At 55.0% G+C, this 21,227-nt stretch overlaps 2 protein-coding genes across 4 annotated transcripts in view; one reads left to right on the plus strand and one right to left on the minus strand.

Annotated features, from left to right (window-relative positions):
• HDGFL2 (HDGF like 2) lies at positions 1-18,516 on the plus strand. Of its 3 annotated transcripts, none has more exons than XM_037505117.2 (16): positions 1-107; positions 2,447-2,523; positions 2,627-2,765; positions 7,554-7,745; positions 9,282-9,398; positions 9,489-9,560; positions 10,980-11,148; positions 11,236-11,311; positions 11,447-11,759; positions 12,706-12,809; positions 13,707-13,780; positions 13,939-14,009; positions 14,342-14,443; positions 14,650-14,863; positions 15,626-15,758; positions 16,128-18,516. In XM_037505117.2, exons 1-16 carry the CDS (start codon positions 36-38, stop codon positions 16,228-16,230), a joined length of 2,028 nt encoding a protein of 675 aa, XP_037361014.1. In that variant the 5' UTR covers positions 1-35; the 3' UTR covers positions 16,231-18,516. The 3 variants fall into 3 exon arrangements, with proteins under 3 accessions (XP_037361014.1, XP_054549037.1, XP_054549038.1); XM_054693062.1 differs by having other exon boundaries at positions 16,131-18,516; XM_054693063.1 differs by having other exon boundaries at positions 10,983-11,148.
• Positions 16,395-21,227, minus strand: part of PLIN4 (perilipin 4) — a 13,717-nt gene continuing 8,884 nt past the window's right edge. Inside the window, exons 8-9 of the mRNA XM_037505115.2 lie at positions 19,250-19,336; positions 16,395-19,175 (exon numbers count right to left, since the gene is read on the minus strand). Coding sequence (XP_037361012.1) covers positions 18,843-19,175; positions 19,250-19,336 — 420 coding nt within the window. The 3' untranslated portion in view covers positions 16,395-18,842. The remainder of the gene's footprint in view (positions 19,176-19,249; positions 19,337-21,227) is intronic.

The raw sequence follows: 21,227 nt of genomic DNA on the forward strand, positions 1-21,227 counted from the left end.
CGCCGCTTCCCGCGGCCCGGGCCTCCGCCGCCAGCATGCCGCACGCCTTCAAGCCCGGGGACTTGGTGTTCGCCAAGATGAAGGGCTACCCGCACTGGCCGGCCCGGGTGAGGCCGCCGGGGAGATGGGCGAAGGTTGGGGGTGGGGGGTGGGGCTCCAGGGGCCCCAGACTCGGGGGCCCGCACACCTGGAGTCTGGGGGACTCCGGACTTGTAGGACCCGCACGCCCGAGGTTTGGGGGGACCCGGGCTTGGGGGACCCGCACGCCCGGGCTTTGGGAGGATTCGGGGCTGAGGGACCCGCGCGCAGGGGTCTGGGGTGCCGGGCCTGAGGGATTTTCGCCGGCAGGGAGAGCTGGGGTCCCAGGCCTGAGGGACCCGAACGTCGGGGTTCTGGGGGTCCCCGGACTGTGTGGCCTGCGTACCAGGGGTCTTGGGTACCCCGGACCTGAAGGGGCGGCTTGGGGGTCACAGAGTCGAGTGATGCTGGGTGTGCAGGACCTGAGACCTGAGGGGACGGGTTCAGGGGGAGGGAGCAGGGAGGGGCGAGGGGGCCGAGCACAGTGTGATTTGTGGGGGGCTGGGTTTATTGGGAGAGGAAAGTGCCCCAAGACTGGAGGACCTTCTTTGTGGGGTCACGGAAGCCAAGTCCTAAGGGTGGGGTGGGGGTGTGTGCTGAGGGCGGCGTTTAAGGGCGCGAAGGAGGAGGGATGCAGTCAGGGAGAAGCTGCTGGAGCCTCAGGACCGAGGGGTGAGGGAGTCAGGACTGGGAATTGGGGCTGTGGGCTCTATTCACAAGGTCGCTGGAGCTGAGATGACTGAACATGAAAGTGAGAGGTCTGAGGGGCCAGGAATATAAATAAGACTTGTTTGGGGCACCCTAGTCCCCTGTGAAGATTCACACCCCCCCCCCCCCATTCCCCAGACTCAGAGGAGGAAACTGGTTGGGATGAGATTGTCCTCTCTGATGCTTGAATCAGATCAGCCCCACTCAAGGGGACTCCAGGCTGAAGGGGAGCAACCGAGGGAAGGCGACTTGGGGTTTCTTTGGGGAAAGTTGGGATGCAGACAGCTCAAGTGGTGTGGGATGGGGGGTTAGGTCTGAAGGGCTCTTTGAGCCCAAGAGTCGCAGATCTGTAGAGTGGAGGTCAAGCTCTGTGAGAGCAGCCAGCAAAGGAGGGACCTGAGGTTTATTGTCATCCCAAGGTCTCAGGACTCCAAATGCTCCCCTGCACCCCCAAGACTGAGGCTGGTGGAATATGCCTGGTACAACTGAAGGAATTTGGTGGGTGGGGTTGGCAGCCCTGGGTATCAGCAGGGTGAGGTGGGCAGGGCAGGTGACCTGGGCAGCCCTGTGGGATGGCTGGAGATTCCAGCCTTGCTCCCTGCCTGTTCGGTCCACCCTTCCTTGGTAGAAGTAGCCAGAAAGACATCACACAGAACTCAGGGTTTGGATGCCAAGGGGACCTCAGGGACCTCAGTCTGGGCAACCCCAAGAGAAGTTAGAGCTGGTGCTACTGTTAGGACGTCTGGGCCTCAGGATGAGAGGCAGATACTTGGTGAGACCAGAGCAGAAGCAGGGTTTAGAAGGCATCCAGGCTGGTCCTCACCTTGATGGAGTTTGGGGATGCTTCTGTGCAGAAATGGGATGCTTGGGGTAGATGCCAGAGGCCCAGGGTCCACCGTCAAAGACTTTGGAAACTAGCCCTGAGGAAAATGGAGGCAGAAAGTCAGGAGCAAGCCACCCAGGCACTGAAGAAGAATGGAAGGAATTAATGAGAACTGGAGAGCCCACTCTAGTCTTATTTGCTTGCACTTAATTTCTTGGGATACACAGCGCAATGAAACTTTACTGGCACTTTCCTTCTTTCCTGAGTACCAGCTTCTCCCTCTTCTCAGCACCTCCTTCCTTTAGCCAGCTCTCTAAGCCCCTAACATTTCCAAGCACCTGATTGGAAGTATAGGGGCTGCTTGCCTCCCGTGGGGAGGTGACTGACAGCTGCCGGAGCCCATGGGCCTGTATGGAGAGGGTGGGACTTCCTGGATGCTCAGCGCCTGTCTCCTGCAGCCCACCCCCCACCCTCTGCATCCTTGGAGCTGCCAGCTGCAGTCTCTGGGAAACCCACCACCGATAACCTCTTTGCGGGAAGGGATCCTGTGGGAGGGTTCTGAGAGTTCATAGAAGCCCTGCCTGGCCTCACCCCCCAACTGCTCAGAGGACCTTATCTGGCTTTGCTCAGGTGAAGTACCCTGGGGAGTGGGGGGGTTTGCACAGAAGCATGCAGATGCTTAAGTGGAAGGTGATGTGGCTTCTTAAAATGAAGGCTCCCTTTTTCCTAGCATACTCTACCCCAAGTAACTTGGCTGATTTTTTGGTAATTTCCTGGGTCAGTGGGTGAAACTCCCCCCTGCCCCCCAGCTGCCCTCTGACTGGCCTCTCACTGCAGATTGATGACATCGCTGATGGTGCCGTGAAGCCCCCACCCAACAAGTACCCCATCTTCTTCTTTGGCACACACGAAACGTAAGTGTTCCCAGCTAGGGCTGAGTTTTCCAATTGGTTACCCCCCACCGCCCCGCCGGTAGCCTGGCTCACCTGGGACTGGCCCCATGGTTCCTTTCTCCAGAGCCTTCCTGGGACCCAAGGACCTCTTTCCCTACGACAAATGTAAAGATAAATACGGGAAACCCAACAAGAGAAAAGGCTTCAATGAAGGACTGTGGGAGATCCAGAACAATCCCCATGCCAGCTATAGTGCTCCGCTGGTGAGTACCTGGGGATGGAGGGCAGCCCAAATGGGATCAGGTATGTGTGTACATAGGAGTAGAGGTGGCTTTAGCTTGTCTCCTAGAAGGAGGCGAAACCTTTAGGTCTAGAGTCTTCCCATTGGCACTGCTGACATAACTGCTGGACCATTCTCTGGGGGGTGTCTGTCTTGCGCACTATGGGATGTTTAGCAGCAGCCCTGACTCCACATACTCCATGCTAGGAGCACCCTCACCTGGGTTGTAACAACTGAATGTGTCTCCAGACGTGGCCAGGTGTCCCTGGATTGGGTGAAGGAGTGCAGAATCACCCCTGGTGAGACCCCTGCCCTAGGATCAGCCTGCAAATACAAGTGTTGTCATAGCTTTTACCAAACTTTTTATTTTTATTTTATAAGGAAAACATTGTTTTTCTTTCACTAATAGCCCCTCCTCCCACTACTACTAACCTTTCAATTCAGAAAAAGGCCATACCTAATAGATGTGAAAGTTTCTGTTTAGGTGGAAAAAAAACTCCAGGAGTCACAGAGATAATGTCTTCATGGGGAATTAGTGTTTGGAACTATTCAGCGAAACAGAGGAATTTAGAAAAGTAGAAATTAACTTCATAAATAGCCATGGAAGGATGGCAGAGGGGTGCCTTGTCAAATACTTTGGGGTGAGATGCTGAAGGGAGGTGGTGCTGGGGTTTTTCACTCTGCTTTTAACCACTTCTTTTGGGGGTTCCTGCAAGATACGAGGTAGTGGGGAGGATTAGCTTGGTCTAAGGATGGGTTGTGGTGAGATTGGTTTTCAGGTCACAGGAGCTAACTGGAAGGGACAGAACTTAACTGTTAGGGACATCAGTGTGGTCTTCAGGCAGTATAGCTTGGGTCTAAGTGGTCTGGTTTATGTTTGTAAAGGACTAAGTAGCCCTGTAGTGCCTGGTCCTGCTTGAGAAATCGGGGTCTGGAGATGGTCTAGGTGTACCTTTCCTGTGGCTCAGCTCTTCCGCTAACTCAGCAGACACTTGTGTTTCCACCTGTCACATGCTGTGTAGGGACCAGGGATCCAGGGTGAATCAGGCACAGTTCTTGCCTTCTGGAGCTCACCATTCAGAATGTGGGTTCATGAAACAGTTACCTGAGCACTCAGGCCCACACATGCTACATATTACTGGTGTTTCACTTTTTTTTTTTAAACTGAGGTATCAGTTTACAATACTGTACATGATTTAAGGCGCTAGAGTGACACCTCTTCAGATCTCTGTTACCACACCACACCCATCACCATATCATTGGACCCCCACCCTCATTGCTCCCTCTCCCACCCACCCCTCTGGTAGCCTAATTCTTGTGGTGTTTTACTTTTATCTCCTGTGATGCATATGGGGCATGGAGGCTTCCTCAGCTTTGCTACCTGCTGGCTGTTCCTCGGCTTTGCTTGTCCCCAGCTTGGGTAAGCAGATCAGAAGGTCCTGAAGGTAACTGAGTTTCAAGAGATCATTTTCTGGCCCCAGCTCAAGTTCTGTTTGGTTACATCCAAGGCTTATTACCTCCTGGTGAATCATCACACCATTTAATATTTATTACACACCCACAGCTTGCTAAGTACTGGATAGATGCCTGCCCTCGAGGAAATGAAACTCAAAAATGGTGCAGCTTTGACATTACACGAGCCCTGTACAGACTCTCCAGGTGAAGGACTAGCTGTTATACCTCTCCATGGAACGTTAGTTTAAAATGAAGACTCCTGGACCCTACCCTTAGAAGTTTGGGCTTTGTATTAGTAGTTTGGAGCTGAAGCCTGGGAACCTTGAGGTGTTTCTTCCCAGGCATCATCTTAGATGCTTCTGTTATAGCCAGTCCACAAGTAAGCTTATGGTACTGCTTTGCGGGTATCTCAGCAGTTCCTTTTTTCATCCTTGAAAGTCTGTAGTTCATTTCTACATTTCAAGTGGCATTGTAGACTCAGGGTAGAAAATTGAAGAGGTATACAAAACAGTGGCGCTGCCTCTTGGCCACTGTTTCATTTTCTTTTTTTTTTTTTTAAAAGATTTTTTTTTTAAATTTATTTATACAAGAACCTGGGTACAGGCCAGAGACGCAGGAGGGTGAGAGGATTCACTAGAGACAGAGCAGGGAACAGAACAGGCAGACTGATGAAATACACTGCTGAGGGGAGCAGCAGGTGAAACAGGAGAGGTCTGCTGTGCCATGTGGGTTTCTCCCCAGCCAGCCGGATCGAACCTGTGCTGCAGAGGCTGCGGACAGCTTCACAGTGCGGCGCTCAACCGCCTGCGCCACCAGGGAGGCCCCCACTGTTTCATTTTCATCTCAAGAAAGCCATACTTATCTTTCTAAGATTCTTAGTTCATATAAAATGTTGTATAGCTTTCTTAGGCATATAATTCTGTACTTTATTCTCTTGTCAGTCTTTGATGGTTGGTCCATGTGAGCATATAGTCAGTGCTTACTCTTTATTACCCCCCACCAGTGCCTCTGCCAATGGTGTATAGTAAGACACATTTCTCCTTCTCCTTGCCAAGCCAGGAGGTGAAAGCTGGTCTCTCTGTGTGGTTCCAGCTGCTTAGTCTTTTGGTTCCCACGGTAATCCTGAGAGTGAGCTGGGCAGGCGGTATCTTTTGCATTTTACAGATCTATAAACTTTCTGAGGTCCACAGAGTTCACTTGATTGCCCAGGGGGACCCAGCTAGAGTCTAAAATCTCCTAGACCTAGACCAGGATTTCTCAACACTTGGTGCCAGATCTTTCTGTATGGGGTGCCATCTTGGGTACTGAGGGTGTTAAGCAACAGCTTTAAACCCCACCTCCCTGATGCCAGGAGCACTCCCAGCCCCATTTTTTTTTTTTTTTTAAGATTTACTTATTTATGCATGTAAGAGCTGGGGCACAGGCCAGAGACTTGGGGGGGGGGGTGAGAGAATTCACCAGAGACAGAGTTGGGAACAGAATAGGCAGACCAACTGAAATACACTGCCGAGGGAAGCAGCGGGCACGACAGGAGAATCTGCTACACTATGTGGGCTGCTCCCTGGCTGGGGATCGAACTTGTGCTGCAGAGGCTGCAGACTGCCCCACAGTGCAGTGCCCAACCCCCCATGCTACCAGGGAGGCCCCATCCCAGCCCCATCTTGATAGCCAGTATGTATCTAGACATTGCTAGATGCCATCTAGGGAACAAAATCACCCAAGGTGGAGAACCATTGACCTAGAAGGATCCCAGTTTAGTGTAGTTGTGTGTCGCTTAACAATGGGGACATGTTCTGAGAAATGCATCATTAAGTGATTGTGTCCTTTTTCAAATGTTATAGAGTATAGTTACACAAACCTAGGTGGTAGAGTCTATTGGGACCCCCATTGTTTACATGGTCCTTCGCTGACTGGAGCGTCCTGAAACTATGCATGATTATGCATCTTCGTCTCTCAGTAATGAAGGGGTAGAAGGGCCTGTCCCAGGTTCAGAAGCTCACAGTGCTGCTGGGAGGACCCAGTGAGCAAGTGTGCACTGGCCCCTCGTTACAGGGGCACAGCACAGTAGGTGATGTGAGTGTCATTTGGGAATGAGGAGGCCTAGCTGCATTTGATGTTCCTTTTCCACCTTGGTCACACTCCAGATTCATTGCAGATAAATGCTTGTTCCTCTCTGTGCCCCAAACCTCTTCATATGAATCAGATTTTCTAGCACCTTTCCTGGTAGACAGTTGGATCCCATGGGCCAACCTCAGGAGAGCTCAGGTTCTTGCCTTTATCTGCAAGCATAATGTAGGGCAAGTCATTTACCTTTCTAGAGACTCAGTTTCCCCAATTATGGAACATGCACATGCATCCCATCACCTGAGCCAGCAGTCGAGGCGCCCATCAGATCACGATAGATGGGGAGCTTGGCCAACTCCTGCATGATCTGGCCTGACCTCCTGCTCCCTCCTCTGTTCTACCCTGTCTTTATCTAGATATTCTGTGACCTCACTAAACCAACCTCTCCCTGTCCTCAGCCATGCTATTCCCACTCTCTGGAATGTATCTAGCCCCTACCCCTTTGCATGCTTGTGATGACTCCTCAGCTAAAACTTCACACCCTCCAGGGCTTCCCCCACCCCCCAAACCATCTGCTGCAGCTGCACATCCACATGCAGGTATTTCCCTTTCTGCCTGCCACCATGATGTGACATTGAGCTATTTATATGCCTGCAGTCTGTCTCACTAGATTGTAAGCTATTTGGGGGCAGGGATCATGGGTACTAGCTACCTACCTACCTACCGAGCCACAGATTCAACCCAGTGTGTGAATGTGCCAGCCCCTTTGGCTATAATGGAAGTAGCAGTACGTGGAAGCTTAAGCCCAGAGTCCCTGCCCTAGATCTCCTTCCTCCTCCTAAGAATAATAGTAATCATGAAAGCAGACATTGATGGACTCCTTGCTGGTCTGGGCGTGGCCCTTCATAAGTCAGGTATTCTGTTTCACCCTTGCCACTGTCCTGCAAGGCCTAAACATTGGCATCCACATTGCTCATATGTGGAAATTAAAGCACAGAGATTTAAGTCACCAGCCTTGAGTTTAATCTTGAATCCTGCAGTGCTGGGATCAGTGTGCTCATCACACGTGCTCCTCTTGTCCCTCTGCCTCACCTCTCAGAACTTTCTGGGCCTCAGTTTTACCATCCAGATATTGACAAGGTCAGACCTGACGTTGGAGACCCCATTGGTGGGTGCTGGGTCTCCATCCTGGTTGGTCATGCCACTCAAACATGGGGATGACTTGTGGTCTGCCCTTCACCTTGTCCCCCAGCCAGTGAGTTCCTCGGACAGTGAGGCCCCCGAAGCTGAGCCGGCAGGTGGCAGTGAAGATGATGAGGACCGGGGGGTTATGGCTGTCACAGCTGTGACTGCCGCAGCCGCCAGTGACAGGATGGAGAGCGACTCAGACTCCGACAAGAGTAGTGACAACAGTGGCCTGAAGCGGAAGGCATCAGCCTTGAAGGTAGGCGCTGGACAGGCCAACTTGGCCACTGGGGTTGTGGGTGGCCACAACCCAGCAATGCTCTGGCCCTTCTTCCTGTCACCAGAGATTGCATCCTAAAACCTACTCTAAAAGAAACCCTATTCCCATTAATAGTCACGACTATCCTCCCCCGTCCCTCGTACCACAACCCCCCTTTCTGTCTGTGGCTGTGCCTTTTCTGGACATTTCACATCAGGGGGCTCTCACACTGCTTGATCTTTTGTGTCTGACTTCCCTTCACGGGTGTCATGTGTTCAGGGTCCATCCATGTGGTGGGGTGCATCAGTGCCTCTCCTCTTCCCGGCCAGATAGTCCATAGTGGATGGACTGAGTTGTAATTATTAATTTGTTGATGGCCATTTGAATTGTTGCCCTTTTTTTGACATTACAAATAATGCTGCTGTGAACAGTCATGTACGTGTTTTTGTGTGGACGTGTTTTCAGTTGTCTTGAATGTGTTCTCTTTTTGCCCCCCTTTTTTTCTTCTTCTGCTTGTTTACTGCTGCTAAGTATTTGAGTGCAGAATGAAAAGACCAGCTTCTAGCACCAAGTTCTATTTGATTTAAAAACACTTTTAAAGAAAGTATCCTTTTGTTTTTTACAATTATAATAAATTTGACTTACTGTAGATAGAAGATGCAAAAAATGTAAAGGGTATGGTGAAGGGAGGAGCAGGCATTTCTGCCAAGGCTCAAGGAATAGGATGGGGCCAGCCAGAAAAAGGCCTGTGGCGAGCCTCCTAGAGGCAGCAGGATGTACAAAGGCCCTGTGATAGGCAGGTGTGGCAGGAGCAGATAAGCCTCAGCAGGGCCAAGATAAGGGTGGAGAAGGTGGTAATACATGCATAACATAGAACTTGAGCCATTTTTAAGTGTGTAGCTCAGTGGCATTAAGTAAATTCATGTTATTGGGCAACCATCCCCACCCTCCATCTCCAGAACTTTCTCACTTTCCCCCAATGAAACTGTCTCCATTAAACACTAACCCCCGTCCCCCCCAGGCCCTGGCACCCACTATCCACTTGCTGTTTCTACGGCTGTGATTCCTCTAGGGCCTTCGTGTGAGTGGGTCACGCAGTGCACTTGCATATGGCTTAACAATGGGCTTGTTTTGAGAAATGTGTCGTTAGGTGGTCTCGTGTCATGTGAATGATGTGGAGGGTGACGACATAAACCTAGATGGCACAGGCTGCCATGCACCTGGGCTCTGTGGCAGCGCCTATGGGGGCCACCGTCTGTACGTGGTACATCGTTAATAGGAAATGTCATTTTGTGGTCCGTGACCCGTCTTGTCCTTTTCTGTCTGGTTTATGTCACTGAACATCATGCCCCCAGTGTTTAAGATCCCTGGTGTTTATTGGGTTCTTTTGAAGGGGTCCCTGCCAACCCCTTCAGGTTCCAGACCTTCCGCTCTTCCCAGGGCTGGGAGAGGCAGGCGGGAGGGCTTCCTGCCGAGGTGGGAGACTTGGCGCGTGAGTTCCTGGTTGCCGATCTGCTCGAGCTGCTCCCCTTCCAGATGTCAGTCTCAAAACGAGTTCGAAAGGCCCCCAGTGATCTGGATCCGGCCAGCGTGTCCCCCTCCGAGGAGGAGAATTCGGAAAGTTCATCTGAGTCTGAGAAGACCAGTGACCAGGTGAGCTCTGGGCTGCTCCTCGGGTGCTCGGGGGATGCTGGGTGGGCTGGCGCTGCGGCAGCTACTTGTCAGCTCCCGCTCTCCACCCAGGACTTTACCCCAGAGAAGAAAGCTGTGGTCCGGACGCCCAGGCGGGGCCCCCTTGCGGGACGGAAGAAAAAGGTAGAGGCTTCGTTTCTGGTTTGTTTCCATGCCTGCTGGGGAAACTCTAGAGCTTTGCTTCGAAGTGCACCGGCTTGTTTTTGTCTTTTCTTTGTTTCTTTATGTCTCTCATGAAGGCGACACCGTCCAGTGTCTCTGTTTATTCTTCTGTCTGACTTTGCTTTGCCTAATCCCCTTGAGTTCCTTCCATTTTACTGCAAATGGAGAATTTTTCTCCTTTTCCCTTGTAGCTGGGTAGTATTCCTCTGCGCGTGCCTCGCTCGCCGTCTTTATCCAGTCGCGCGTCAGTCTCTCTTTGGAGCAGGGTAGCGCGGGCCCAGGGAGGCCTCCGAGAGTGCCAGCTGCTCCCTGTGCTCGTGGCCTCAGCCCCCTGCTTCTGAGCGTCTGTGCACTGTGCTGTCGTCTTCGGAACAGGAGACGGCCAGACTGCTGCTCCTCAGAGGGTTTGGAGCCCGCTCTGGGAGCCGGGATGCTGGAATTGCCACTGGAAAGAGGAATCTAGGGCTCTGCTCTCACATGGGGACAGAGTGTGTGCCATGTGCACGCATCTGTGTAAATGTGTATGTGTCTGGGAGAGGATGCATGCATGTTGTATGTGGTCTACCAGGGCACATGTGTTGCACATACAAGCCATGTGCTTGTCTGATGTCTCATGTGTGGGTGTGTACTTGTGCATAAGTGTGTGCACACACTATGTACACGTGTGTTGTTGCAGGTGAGTGCATATGATGGGCATATACTGTGTGTGCAAGTGCGTGTGTGTGTGTTGTACACACGTGCACTCGTGCTGTGGGCATAGGTGAGCGCGGGAAAGAGGGCAGCCTGTCTACTTGGGCCCACATGCAAGGCTTTATGTTGCAAAATGTTTGGTTTTTTTGTAAAGATTTATTTTATTTATACAAAGAGCTGGGGTACAGGCCAGATGTGCGGGAGGGTGAGAGGATTCACCAGAGACAGAGCGGGGAGCAGAACAGGCAGACTGACTGAAATACACTGCTGAGGGGAGCAGCAGGCGAGACAGGAGAGGTCTGTCGTGCCATGTGGGTTGCTCTGTGGCCAGCGGGGATAGAACCAGTACTGCAGAGGCTGCGGACAGCTTCACAGCACTGTGCTCAACTGCCTGTGCCACCAGGGAGGCCCGTTGCAAAATGTTTTGTTTACGGGAGAGGTCCAGGGTGCGCACGCACACACATGACTGAGGAGTGGGTGAGACCCAGGAGAGTGTGCACCATAACTGACCCTGCTGACTCCCGTCAGGCGGCTGCAGGTGACTTCAGGACGCCTGTGATTCTGGCCAAGATGAAGAGTTTCTAATATGGGGGATGGTGGATTTTTGTGGGGTGAAGATTCAGGGATTGGGGTGCTCACGGCCTGCCCGTGCCCTGTGTTTCTCTCACCTCTGTGCCCGGTCTCTCCCAGAAGGCACCATCAGCCTCCGACTCAGACTCCAAAGCAGAATCAGACGGGGTCAAGGGGGAGCCAGTGGCTGTGGCCAGGTCAGCGTCCTCGTCCTCTTCGTCCTCCTCGTCCTCCTCCGACTCTGACACGGATGTGTCTGTAAAGAAGCCTCTGCGGGGCCGGAAGCCAGGTATGGCCATAGCTCCTGGGCTGGCCCATCAGGGTGTCTGCCCATCTAGAGACCCAGTGTGAGCCACCGCCTTCTCCTCTGCCCTAGCTGAGAAGCCACCCCCAAAACCACGTGGGCGGAAACCGAAGCCTGAACGGCCCCCGAGCACCTCGAGCAGTGACAGGTGGGGTGGCTTTTTACCAGGTCCTCAGCCCCGCCCTGGGGCCACAGGCAGTGGGTGGGCCCGTTCCCTCAGACTTGGTGGCGGAGCTTCCTGTTCCGAGGACTCATTCCCCTGCTGACTGGCCTGCGCCCCCAGTGACAGCGATGAGGTGGACCGCATCAGCGAGTGGAAGCGGCGGGACGAGGAGCGGAGGCGGGAGCTGGAGGCGCGGCGGCGCCGGGAGCAGGAGGAGGAGCTGCGGCGGCTGCGGGAGCAGGAGAAGGAGGAGAAGGAGCGGAGGCGGGAGCGGGCCGAGCGTGGGGATGCCCCGCATGGGGGCAGTGGCGCCAGCAGTGGCGATGAGCTCAGGGACGATGAGGAGCCTGTCAAGAAGCGAGGCCGGAAGGGCCGGGGCCGGGGTCCCCAGTCCACTTCTGATTCAGAACCGGAGGCCGAGCTGGAGAGAGAGGTGCGCCCAGCCTAGGCTGGATTCTTGGGGTCCCCTGAGAGCCTACACTGGGTTGACCCTAAAGGCTTCAGTTGAAAGACATTCAGTATCTGAATGGAGTGAAAGGAATCTGTGAAGATAAATGGGAAAAGCATTCTAGGTGGAGGGCACAGCAAGTGCAAAGGCCCTGGGGCAGGACTAGCCCTGGGTTTTTTTGAAGAACAATGAGTAGATCCATGTAGCAGGCACAGGAGATCACAGGAGATCACAGGAGAGGGCGGAGGTGATGTCGGAGAGGAGGGCACCAATGCCGGGCCTTGTGGACTATGGGGAGAACTTGGACACTTTTACCCCCAGGGAAGCGGGAGCTCTAGAGGGCTGTAGGCAGAGGAAGGGTGCTCAGAGGTGCTTTCTGGCATCTGGGGGGTGGGGGGCAACTTGGGAGTAGTGAGGAGGCCTCTGAGGAGGATCAGTGGTGCGTTAGGTTCTGTGTGGTATGGCCAGGACCATCCGCTCCCCCGCCCACCCTCTCACATTCTAGCCTGAATCTGGAAGTCCGATTTCCCAGCCCTGATACCTTCTTGACTGAACCTGAATCCCACATCATGAGAAGGGGGGGTGAGGTAGCAGGAGGAGGGCATTTGCTCTCCCCGTTACTCTCTCTCTTGTCACAAAGGTGGAGCAGGTGCCTGTCACAGGAGGTGTTCTAGCTATGGCCTCGGCTACCCTGTGTAGTGTCAGGCTTGGCCTCCACCTTCCCACAGGTCCTTTCAGGGCGTGAGAAGCTGCTGTCCAGTGTCAGACTGGACAAGGGGTCCTTCCCTTCCCATCCTGTTCATTCCACCAGCTCCTCTCAGCAGTATGAAGGTGGTGGCATAAAGTATTGAACTGTATCTCTAAGGGAGATAGTGCAGGGATCTGGGGTCAGGCCCTACTTCCCATCACATAGCCATTCTCTTTTCTGTAGGCGAAGAAATCAGCTAAGAAGTTGCAATCACAAAGCACAGAGACCGTGAGGAGACCCAGCCAGAAGGAGAAGAGGGGACGTCCTGAGGAGAAACCCCGAGCCAGGTCAGCTCCCGTTGGACCGCCTCCTCTCGGCAGGCCCCAGCTGCCCCATCCTGGCCCTTGTCCTTCTCTGGGATCCCAGGGATCCCTTAACTGTTATGGGAGGGGCTCAGCTTCCAAATTCAGTCTTGGAGACAATCAGGTTGAAGTGTCTGGTTCTGGAACCACCCCCAGGAGCTGCTATTCCAGCATTGTGCTCACCTGGGCATTTTTGCCCCCACCCAGGGGACATTGGATGTCTGGGGACATCTGGTTATCTTGACTGGGGGTGCTCTTGGCACCCAGTGGATGGGGCCAGGGATGCTGCTTAACACCCCATAGTGCCCCAGTTGGCCCCCCTAAGAGATACTGCCCGATGTCCACAGTGTGTGGAGGAGATTGTCCTTCCCTCCTGTGGTTCTCAGATATTTTAAGTCTGTGGCCCCCTGAGGCGGTGGGGGCGGGGAGAATTAATTCCCCACTCTCTAAGTGAAATTCCAGCTATCGCTGACCAGCCTATCCAGTGGCAGCTTGTCAGAAATACTGGCGAATGGAAAGTGGACTCAGCCTTGGTGATGAGCCTGCTCCACTGTGTGTTTCAAACTGGAGTGGCTTTTAATAGCCCGGCAGTCACTGACCCTCATCCATGTGTTTAAACAACAACAAAAACCAGAATTCTGGGACTTCACATTTGTTTGCCCACAGAAACCCGAGGGAGGGTTGATGTCTGTGGTTGCCTGGGAGCCCGCCCTCTGCTAGCCGTGGTGGGCCTTATCCCCTCCCGGCTGCGCGTCTCCCAGAGGCTTCCTTCACAGCAGGTGCAGGTTGCCCCACAGACCCTGACTCCTCGTCAGGGGGATGCATAGCCGGGGATGTTGGTGAGGGGCCCAGCTAATAAGGGGTGCCTGTGACTCCCCACAGGCAGGTAAAGGTGGAACGTACCCGGAAACGGTCCGAAGGGTTCCAGCCAGACAGGAAGATGGACAAGAAGAAAGGTGAGGGGTGGGATTGCTGAGAGGGAGGAGGGAAGGTGCAGAAGAGCTTGTTCCCTCGGCCAGCTGGCAGGTGTTGGAGGCCAAGCTGGTCTTTGCCTCATGGCCCGGGCCTCATGGCCCTGTTCAGGCCTGCACTGTGCCTTCTCTCCTGGCCACAGAACCCTCCGTGGAGGAAAAGCTCCAGAAGTTACACAGTGAAATCAAGTTTGCCCTGAAGGTTGACAATCCGGTGAGCCAAGTCTTCCCTACCCCTTCATGTCTGGATTTCCTTAGAAGTCTTGGGAAGCCGTGACAAGTACAGTGTGTGGGGTAGGAGGGCAGGTGTTGCTGTGCCCATCCCAGGTCTCTTGGCTGAGGGCTCTGGGCCCTCTGCAGGTGCAGTGTTCGGTGTCCCCACCAGGTGGCTTCATGAAGGCCCATGAGGCTCCTTCTTGTCTGTCCCTGTTTTTCACCTGTCACTGGTTCCCCAAAAGGAGTGCCTCTGGGTTTCCTTTGCCCTGTCAGGACTCCTAGGACCCCTGAGCTAGGTGCTGTCCCTCCTTACTCCCTCCTACCCTGCAGGATGTGAAAAGATGTCTGAATGCACTAGAAGAGCTAGGGACCCTGCAGGTGACCTCACAGATCCTCCAGAAGAACACAGATGTGGTGGCTACTTTGAAAAAGGTATGTGGGGGTGGGGGGCAAGGCCTGGTGGCTCATGGAGGTGGAGTCTACCCACAGAACCAGGTTCCGGTGGGCAGCCTGTGGAAGGGGTAGTGCTGCTCTTCATGGAGATGCCACTGCTGCCAGGGGTGGCAGCCATGGGGGAGGATCCTGGACAGGGATGAGGCCTAGCTGCATGTCCTGAGTCGGGCTTTTGGGGGTCCCAGATTCGCCGCTACAAGGCCAACAAGGAGGTGATGGAGAAGGCTGCGGAAGTCTACACCCGACTCAAGTCAAGGGTCCTGGGACCAAAGATTGAGGCTGTCCAGAAGGCAAACAGAGCTGGTGTGGAGAAGGAGAAGGCTGAGGCGGGGAAAACTGAGGAGACGCTGGCTGGAGAGGAGGCCCCCGTGGAGAAAGCAGGGGATGAGGCGAACGCTGGTGAGGGGCCAGAGGGAGTGGGGCTAGGTGGGCCGGGTTTGCTGGGGCACAGCTGGTGCTCCTCCCCAAGTGGCTGGAGAGGCATGTCCTTGGCACTCTGCACACGCCTGGCTGCGTCCCCAGGGTAGCTAGTGCCTGACACGTGGACGCCTGCTTGGCTCGTAGACTCCAGATCCTCTGAGGTGGACGGTCCGGAGGCTGTGTACATAGGCCCTAAGCCTGTGTGCCCGCCAGGGGTGTGGGCCGGGCGTGGGAGCATCCTCCAGAGAGGGAGTTGGCAGAGGCCTCGGACTGGACCTGGAGGTCTGGGGGGGGGCAGGGGAGGAAGAAGAGAAAGGGTGTCACCGTGCGGGGACAGTGACTGAGCGATGGGAGAGGGGGCCTACCCTCTTGGGGTCACACGTCCCAATGACAGATGTTCAGAGAGCCCCCTGAGACCCAAATTAGGATGGAGTTTGGCTGAGGCCTCAACAGCCAAGGAACAACCCAGAGGGGACATCTCTTACTCTGCCGCAGGCTGGCCTGTTACTGTCCACCCCTTTCAGGGGCACGGGCGCAACTGCCCAGGCCGCGTGGGAACTGACAGTCCTGATGTGAGAGAGGAAGGAGGTGCATGCTAGTGCCCAGGGCTGCATCCTCCAGGAGGGCCTGGTGTCCTTCAGGATCCTTGGCCCAGTGCTAGCTTGCTCACTCAGTAACTTTCAACAGGAAGGATTGTGGGGTCCCAGACAACCCCACAGCATCCTGTGACTCTCCCACCAGATCTCTCAGCCCCCGTGAATGGCGAGGCCACCTCCCAGAAGGGGGAGGAGCCGGAGGACAAGGAACAGGAGGAAGGGCAGACCTCAGAGGAGGGGCCTCGGTGTGGCTCCTCTGAAGACCTGTTACACAACGAGTAAGTATTAGCAGTGACCGTGGGGAGCCATTTCCTAAGAAGGGTGCTGTTCTCCAGGGCAGGCTTGTTCGCGTGAGGGTCCCGCAGACCTCAGCTCCCCCGCCCCACCCTTGGGGGCCTCCCATCCTCCCCACCTTAGCAGCTGATTTCCAGCTCTGAGCTGCCATGGGCCCACCTGGAAGGATGGCTTCTTTGAATGTCTAGAGTAGGCGCAGGTACCACCTCCGCAGCCTGCCGTGCAGCCTCGCAGGAGCCCCTGGTCTTCCAGTGGGCGCATGGCTCCTGCTCACTGCGCTGAGTGTGGTCTGGGGGCAATAGGCCTTAGAGACAGCCGGCCTGCTCACCCCCACCCATGCTGTGCTCTGCCAGCAGCGTAAGGGAGGACCCTGACCTGGATGGGCTGGGGAGCGACCGGCAGGAGCGAGAGAGGGCACGCATGGACTCGGAGTCGCTGGACGATGAGGACAGCTGAACGCTGGCAACCAGGCCCCGCCTGCCACAGACCTTGTAGGCTGCCTGTCTCCTCCCCTCCGCCCAGGGATCAGAGGACTGTTGGAGACGCCATGCTGTTTGTTTGTATTTGTCCCCCTGGGTTTTTTTCTGCCTAATTTCTGTGATTTCCAACCCACATGAAATGACTATAAAGGGTTTTTTTTATGAAAAAAAAATCACTTTTATTGGCTTGGTTTTCTAGCATTAGTGGTGCAGCCAGGCCGGAGCTGGGAACTGTTGCAACTGTCAGGGGCTCTTTCTGGGACAAAGGGTTTTAAATCGTAGGGTCACCATTAATAGTAAATGTGAACTTAATTCTTAACGGTGCTCCCAGCCCAGCTGGCCCAGCCCTAGGCCTGCAGTGCAGGAGGGTGGGGTGGGGAGTAAGACTTTTCCAAAAGTGAAGAGAAATAAAAACCTCTGAACATTGCAGCTCACACAGAGGCTGTGGTTTGACTCTTCCTATGTTTGGTGGCCCAGCGCCCAGGCAGGAAGACCAGAGGTCCGGAGGGCAGGGGTGGCTGAGGCTCCAGTGGTCACTGAGGCAGGGCCGGGACAGTGGAGACCATGCCTTTCCCAGAAGCCTCTGCCTTGCTCCACTGACATGACTTTCCTGTTGCCATCTGGACTCCTAGGCAAGACCCATGGTCCTTAGTAGCCCTAGCCTGACCCAGCCGGGGTGCTGCAGGCTGTCCATTGTCCCCAGTGTTGGAGCTGTGATTGCGAGCAACAGGGACAGGCCTAGCTGTGTGGCCCGGGGCAAGTGGCACTCCCACTCTGGGCCTCTCTCTCTCCTGCATGGGGTTCGACCCCAGGCCTCACGGGGCTGGCATGTGGCTTTAGAAGGGGACATGTGAGTCAGACACCTTGCTTGTTACAACAGTGGCCCTTACTCCCCTGCCTTCCCTGGCCAGATTCCTCCATCCCCACTGAAACAGAGGGACTTCTGAGACTTCTGAGCCCAGGCACCCCCATTTGGTGCAGCTATCTTTGAGGTCAAATCACTGTGCCTGGTTGCTGGGAATGGCTGTCACATAATGGGAGATGAGGAAAGCGAGGCCTGGGGGGTTGCCGGACGTGGCCCCCATGTCACCAGCAGCCCAGCTCTCCCAGTGCAGAGTCCCTCATGACTGTTGGTACCTGTGGTGTCTCTGGGGGAGAGCTGGCCTTCATCCTAGAGCTCGAATGCTGGAGCCTGGTGGGGCACTTCAAGTCCCCCTGATGGGAAATGGTATGACTCGTCTCTGGGAAGTGGGAGCTTGCCGTGGCTCTGCTGCTGGCATTCTGATGGGCAGCTAGTCCCCATTCAAGGATGGGGAGGCCTGGCGAGGGTGTGTGTGAGCATTCTGAGTCTTCACATTTCTGGGGGCCTGAGGCAGCAGGAGGGGGCCCGGACTTCTGGCCTAGCTTCCCCATGCGCTGCCTGCGTGGCAAGACCGCCCTGAGGAGCCAGGGAAAGCACACAGGCAGGAAGGTGCCCCATGGAGTTGCTGGCTACAACCCAGCCCCCATCTCCAGCCTCGAGCACTAACCACGACCCAGGAGCCGTGGTGGTCACACCCACCTAGGGCCTATTTCATGGGTAGCCCAAGCGCCCAAGGGGCCATGGGATGTCAGGTCTGGAAGCATCTTAGCTGATCTCGCCAGGTGAAGGACAGGGTGGAGCAGACAGAGACAGGAAGGGGCTTGTGGGGTAAACCTGCCCCCTGCCCATCTTCAGTCCTCATGTGCCAGGCCAGCCAAAGCCCAGGTTGTCAACAGCCACAGCCACTGCACAGTGCTGCTGGTGACTACCTCAAAAATCTTGGCATCGCGCAGGCACATCTCGAGAGTGTGGGTTCCTGACCACCACATGCAGTTATCATCGCCATAACGTGAGTGATACGAATACTTGGGTTTCCCAGTACATGTAAAAGTCAGTTATACTAAACTGTAGTCTACTAAGCGTGTAATAGCTTATTTCTATAAATAACAGTGCACACACCTTAATTACGTGTGACTCAGAGATGGGAAGGGAGCACATGCCGAGAGAAATGGCGCTGGTAGACTTGTTAGATGCAGGTTGACACAAACCTCCAATTTGTAATAACAATATCCGCAAAGTGCAATAAAGCCAGGTGTGCCTGTAGGGCCTTCTGCACAAGGCTGTGGCACTAAGACTCCATGGTTGCTGTGGGCCAGGAATACTCTGTCAGAGCCAGGGCCGTGCCCTGGAGCCCAGGGTGGAGGAGTAGGACCACCTGTTGCCTGCTAGCAAAGGACCCAGATTGGGGGGCTAGAAGAGTCCCCTAAAGATGAAAGGGTCCCTTAGTGTCAGCACTGACTGGAGAACCTTCTGGGCTGAAGCACACATTTCCACCTTTCCTAATTGAGGCGCTTGCTCTGGGTCTCTTAAGAGAAGGCCCTCAGGAGAGGGGCTCAGGAGAGGGGCTGCTGTGCACAGGGGGCAGGTGCAGGCAGGCCTGGAGCCCAGTGTGGTGTGTGCACAGAGTGACTTCACTCAGAAGGTCCTCCAAGCCCCCATGTAGGGTCCAGAGCTTTGGGGAATCAGAGCTGGTTTGGGGCTGGGGAGGAGTTTCTGAGGGGGGAGCCCTACAGCTGCTGCTCACCAGGGTAGAGAGTAAAGGGCCCCACCAGCCAGCTGAGTGGCGGGCTGTGCTGCAGGCTGTTCAGCACCTCCTCCAGCCCCTGCCACGCCTGGCCCATGCTCTTGCGGCATTGGGCCAGACTCTGAGCCGGCAGCTCGGCGACAGAGCCAGCGGAGGACAGGATGCCGTAGAGCTTGCAGAGGCTGTGCCGAGCCTGCCCCACCTGCTGCTGGAGCTCTGCTGGGAGGCCCTGGAGGCTGGCGGCCAGGGTGCTGTAGGCCACATGGAGCTGCTGGATGAGGCTGCAGGCCCTGGACAGAGCCCCGGCACCTGGCACCTGCAGGAAGAAGGAGTGAGGTGAGCAGGGGTCGTAGGGGAGGAGAGGGGGAACCCTGACCCTCTTGCAGGTACCTCTTGGGGACCAGCTTCCTCCACTTGGCAGCTGGAGCCCTGGTCTGACCATGTCTGCTCTTCAGGAGCCTGCTTGACCTTTTCAATCTGGAAAGAGAGAGCTCAGAGTAATTTTCCCAAAAACTTAGGACTTCTTGGCAGGGACCTCCCCGAGGCAGTGCGAGGGGGGCTGAAGCAGGTTTGCCCAGGCCTGGCCCTGGAGCCTGTGTCCAGACCTCTCTATAGTGGGCTTGATGGACAGGGGACAAGTTTAGAGCTAGCTGCACCACAGTGGGCATGTCACCTCATCTACAGAGGCAATAACCTAAATTCCCATGAGATCGTCAGGGTGATCAAATAACAAATGTCTGTGGGATCAAGTCACTCCTCAGCTCAAAACCCTCCCATGGCTCTCCAGTGCCCTCTGGATAAAATTCTTCCCGTGACCTGTGTGGTCTCCAACCTTGTCTCCACTGACACCCAGATCCATCACTCAAGAGACGCCCCATCACGCGCACTGTTCTGGATTCGTTGTCCCCAGTCTACTCAACATGTTGCTGCCTCAGGGCCTTTGCATGTTCTGCTGCTTAGCCCAGAGCAGCCTTCTGCTGGCCCTTCACAGGATGCCCATGCAGCCTCAGCTCCTGGTTGCCCTGCAGGCCAGGTCTTCTGTACCCACCAGTCTTTGGCCTCCAGTCCCTCCCTGTCACATCTACTGCTCAGTCATGTCACTGGTGAGTTCTCATGGGGTTTCCTTGTTGTTTATTTTCCCCCTTAGGTGGGATCTCTGTCAGGATCTTTTTTTCCTTGATTGTTGGGTCCCTGGCATGTAGGAGCCCCACTCCCCTTCACCCCCATAATCCACTCTTGGTTGTCTTCCTGATAGCTTGTAGAGGGCAGCACGTGGACCAAATGTTGACTCCGAGTGCAGTAGCAGCTCTCACCCCACTGTGGACTCCATCTGGGGGCCCCACCAGTAATGTCCAACTGCCTTGTGCAAAGCCAAGCTCTTGTTCATCACCTAACCTGCCCAGCATCCCCTAGTGCCCCTGCTTTCCTCAGGTTAAAAAACCACTGAGACCTCTTGGGGTTTTCTCTCTCACCTCCCACATGTAACTAGCTACAGATGCGGACAGCTCTGCTTTGGGGACACATCCAGAATCCAAGAGCCTGTCACTGCTGCCAGTGTGCATCCAGAGGTCCTGTCACTTGCCAGGATTTGTACACCTGATTTGACATTTGACCCGCTGACCCGTGCTCCCCACAGCCAGGGCGATCTCCGCTAGGAAAACGTATGCTAGGTTAGGCCGCTCCTTGACTCACGGTCCTGGGCACTGTGGCTGTCGAGCAGCATCCCTGGCCCCCACCCTCTCAATGCCAGCACACCCCAGACATTGCCCCAGTGTTGCCTGGGGGCAGGGTCACCCTTGGGTGAGCCCCTCTGGGTTAGGGTATCTCACTGACCCCAGGAGACTGTTCTATCACCATCTGACCTCCTGCAGCCTTGGGACACTGTAGACACTTAAATAGACACTAAGTTGGGGGATGAGGGGGTGACTCCCAAATGTATAAACCAGGGTGGCCCCTTAACCTAATGGATCCATTCTGGTGGCTAGGGTGAGCTAGGGATCTACTCACTTTCCCCAAATAGTTACCCCAGGGTTTCTCCCTGGCACTGTGGACACCAGAGACTGGGTCATTCTCTGTGGGGGCCATCCTGAGAACCCAGTAGAACATCCCCGGCCCTCACCCACTTGATGACAGTTGTGACAACCACACACTTGTCATTCAGACAGTGCCCAGTGTCCTCTGGGTTGCAGCAGTGGTCCTCAAACTGCTGTTGATCACAGACCCCTGGGGCGCTGCTTGGAAACGTGCCGGGTGCTCCCCAGGACCCGGGTTCAGGCAGCACCTCCTTGACCTTTACCAAGGGCTTCTGTACACCAACATCTAAGACTCCTAACTCGGAAAACTTGGGGGTCCTCAGAACTGAGGGTCT

Source organism: Talpa occidentalis, unplaced genomic scaffold (genome assembly GCF_014898055.3).
Source record: "Talpa occidentalis isolate TD23 unplaced genomic scaffold, MPIMG_talOcc4v2.1 talOcc4.12, whole genome shotgun sequence".
In the NCBI taxonomy this organism is placed as follows: Eukaryota; Metazoa; Chordata; class Mammalia; order Eulipotyphla; family Talpidae; genus Talpa; species Talpa occidentalis.

Bases quoted from the DNA above. Each gene is read 5' to 3' on its own strand.
- HDGFL2 (XM_037505117.2), top strand. From the start codon at position 36: ATGCCGCACGCCTTCAAGCCCGGGGACTTGGTGTTCGCCAAGATGAAG. The intron at 7,746-9,281 runs GTAGGCGCTGGA...CTCCCCTTCCAG, and splicing joins GGAAGGCATCAGCCTTGAAG to ATGTCAGTCTCAAAACGAGT. The intron at 14,444-14,649 runs GTATGTGGGGGT...TGGGGGTCCCAG, and splicing joins TGGTGGCTACTTTGAAAAAG to ATTCGCCGCTACAAGGCCAA.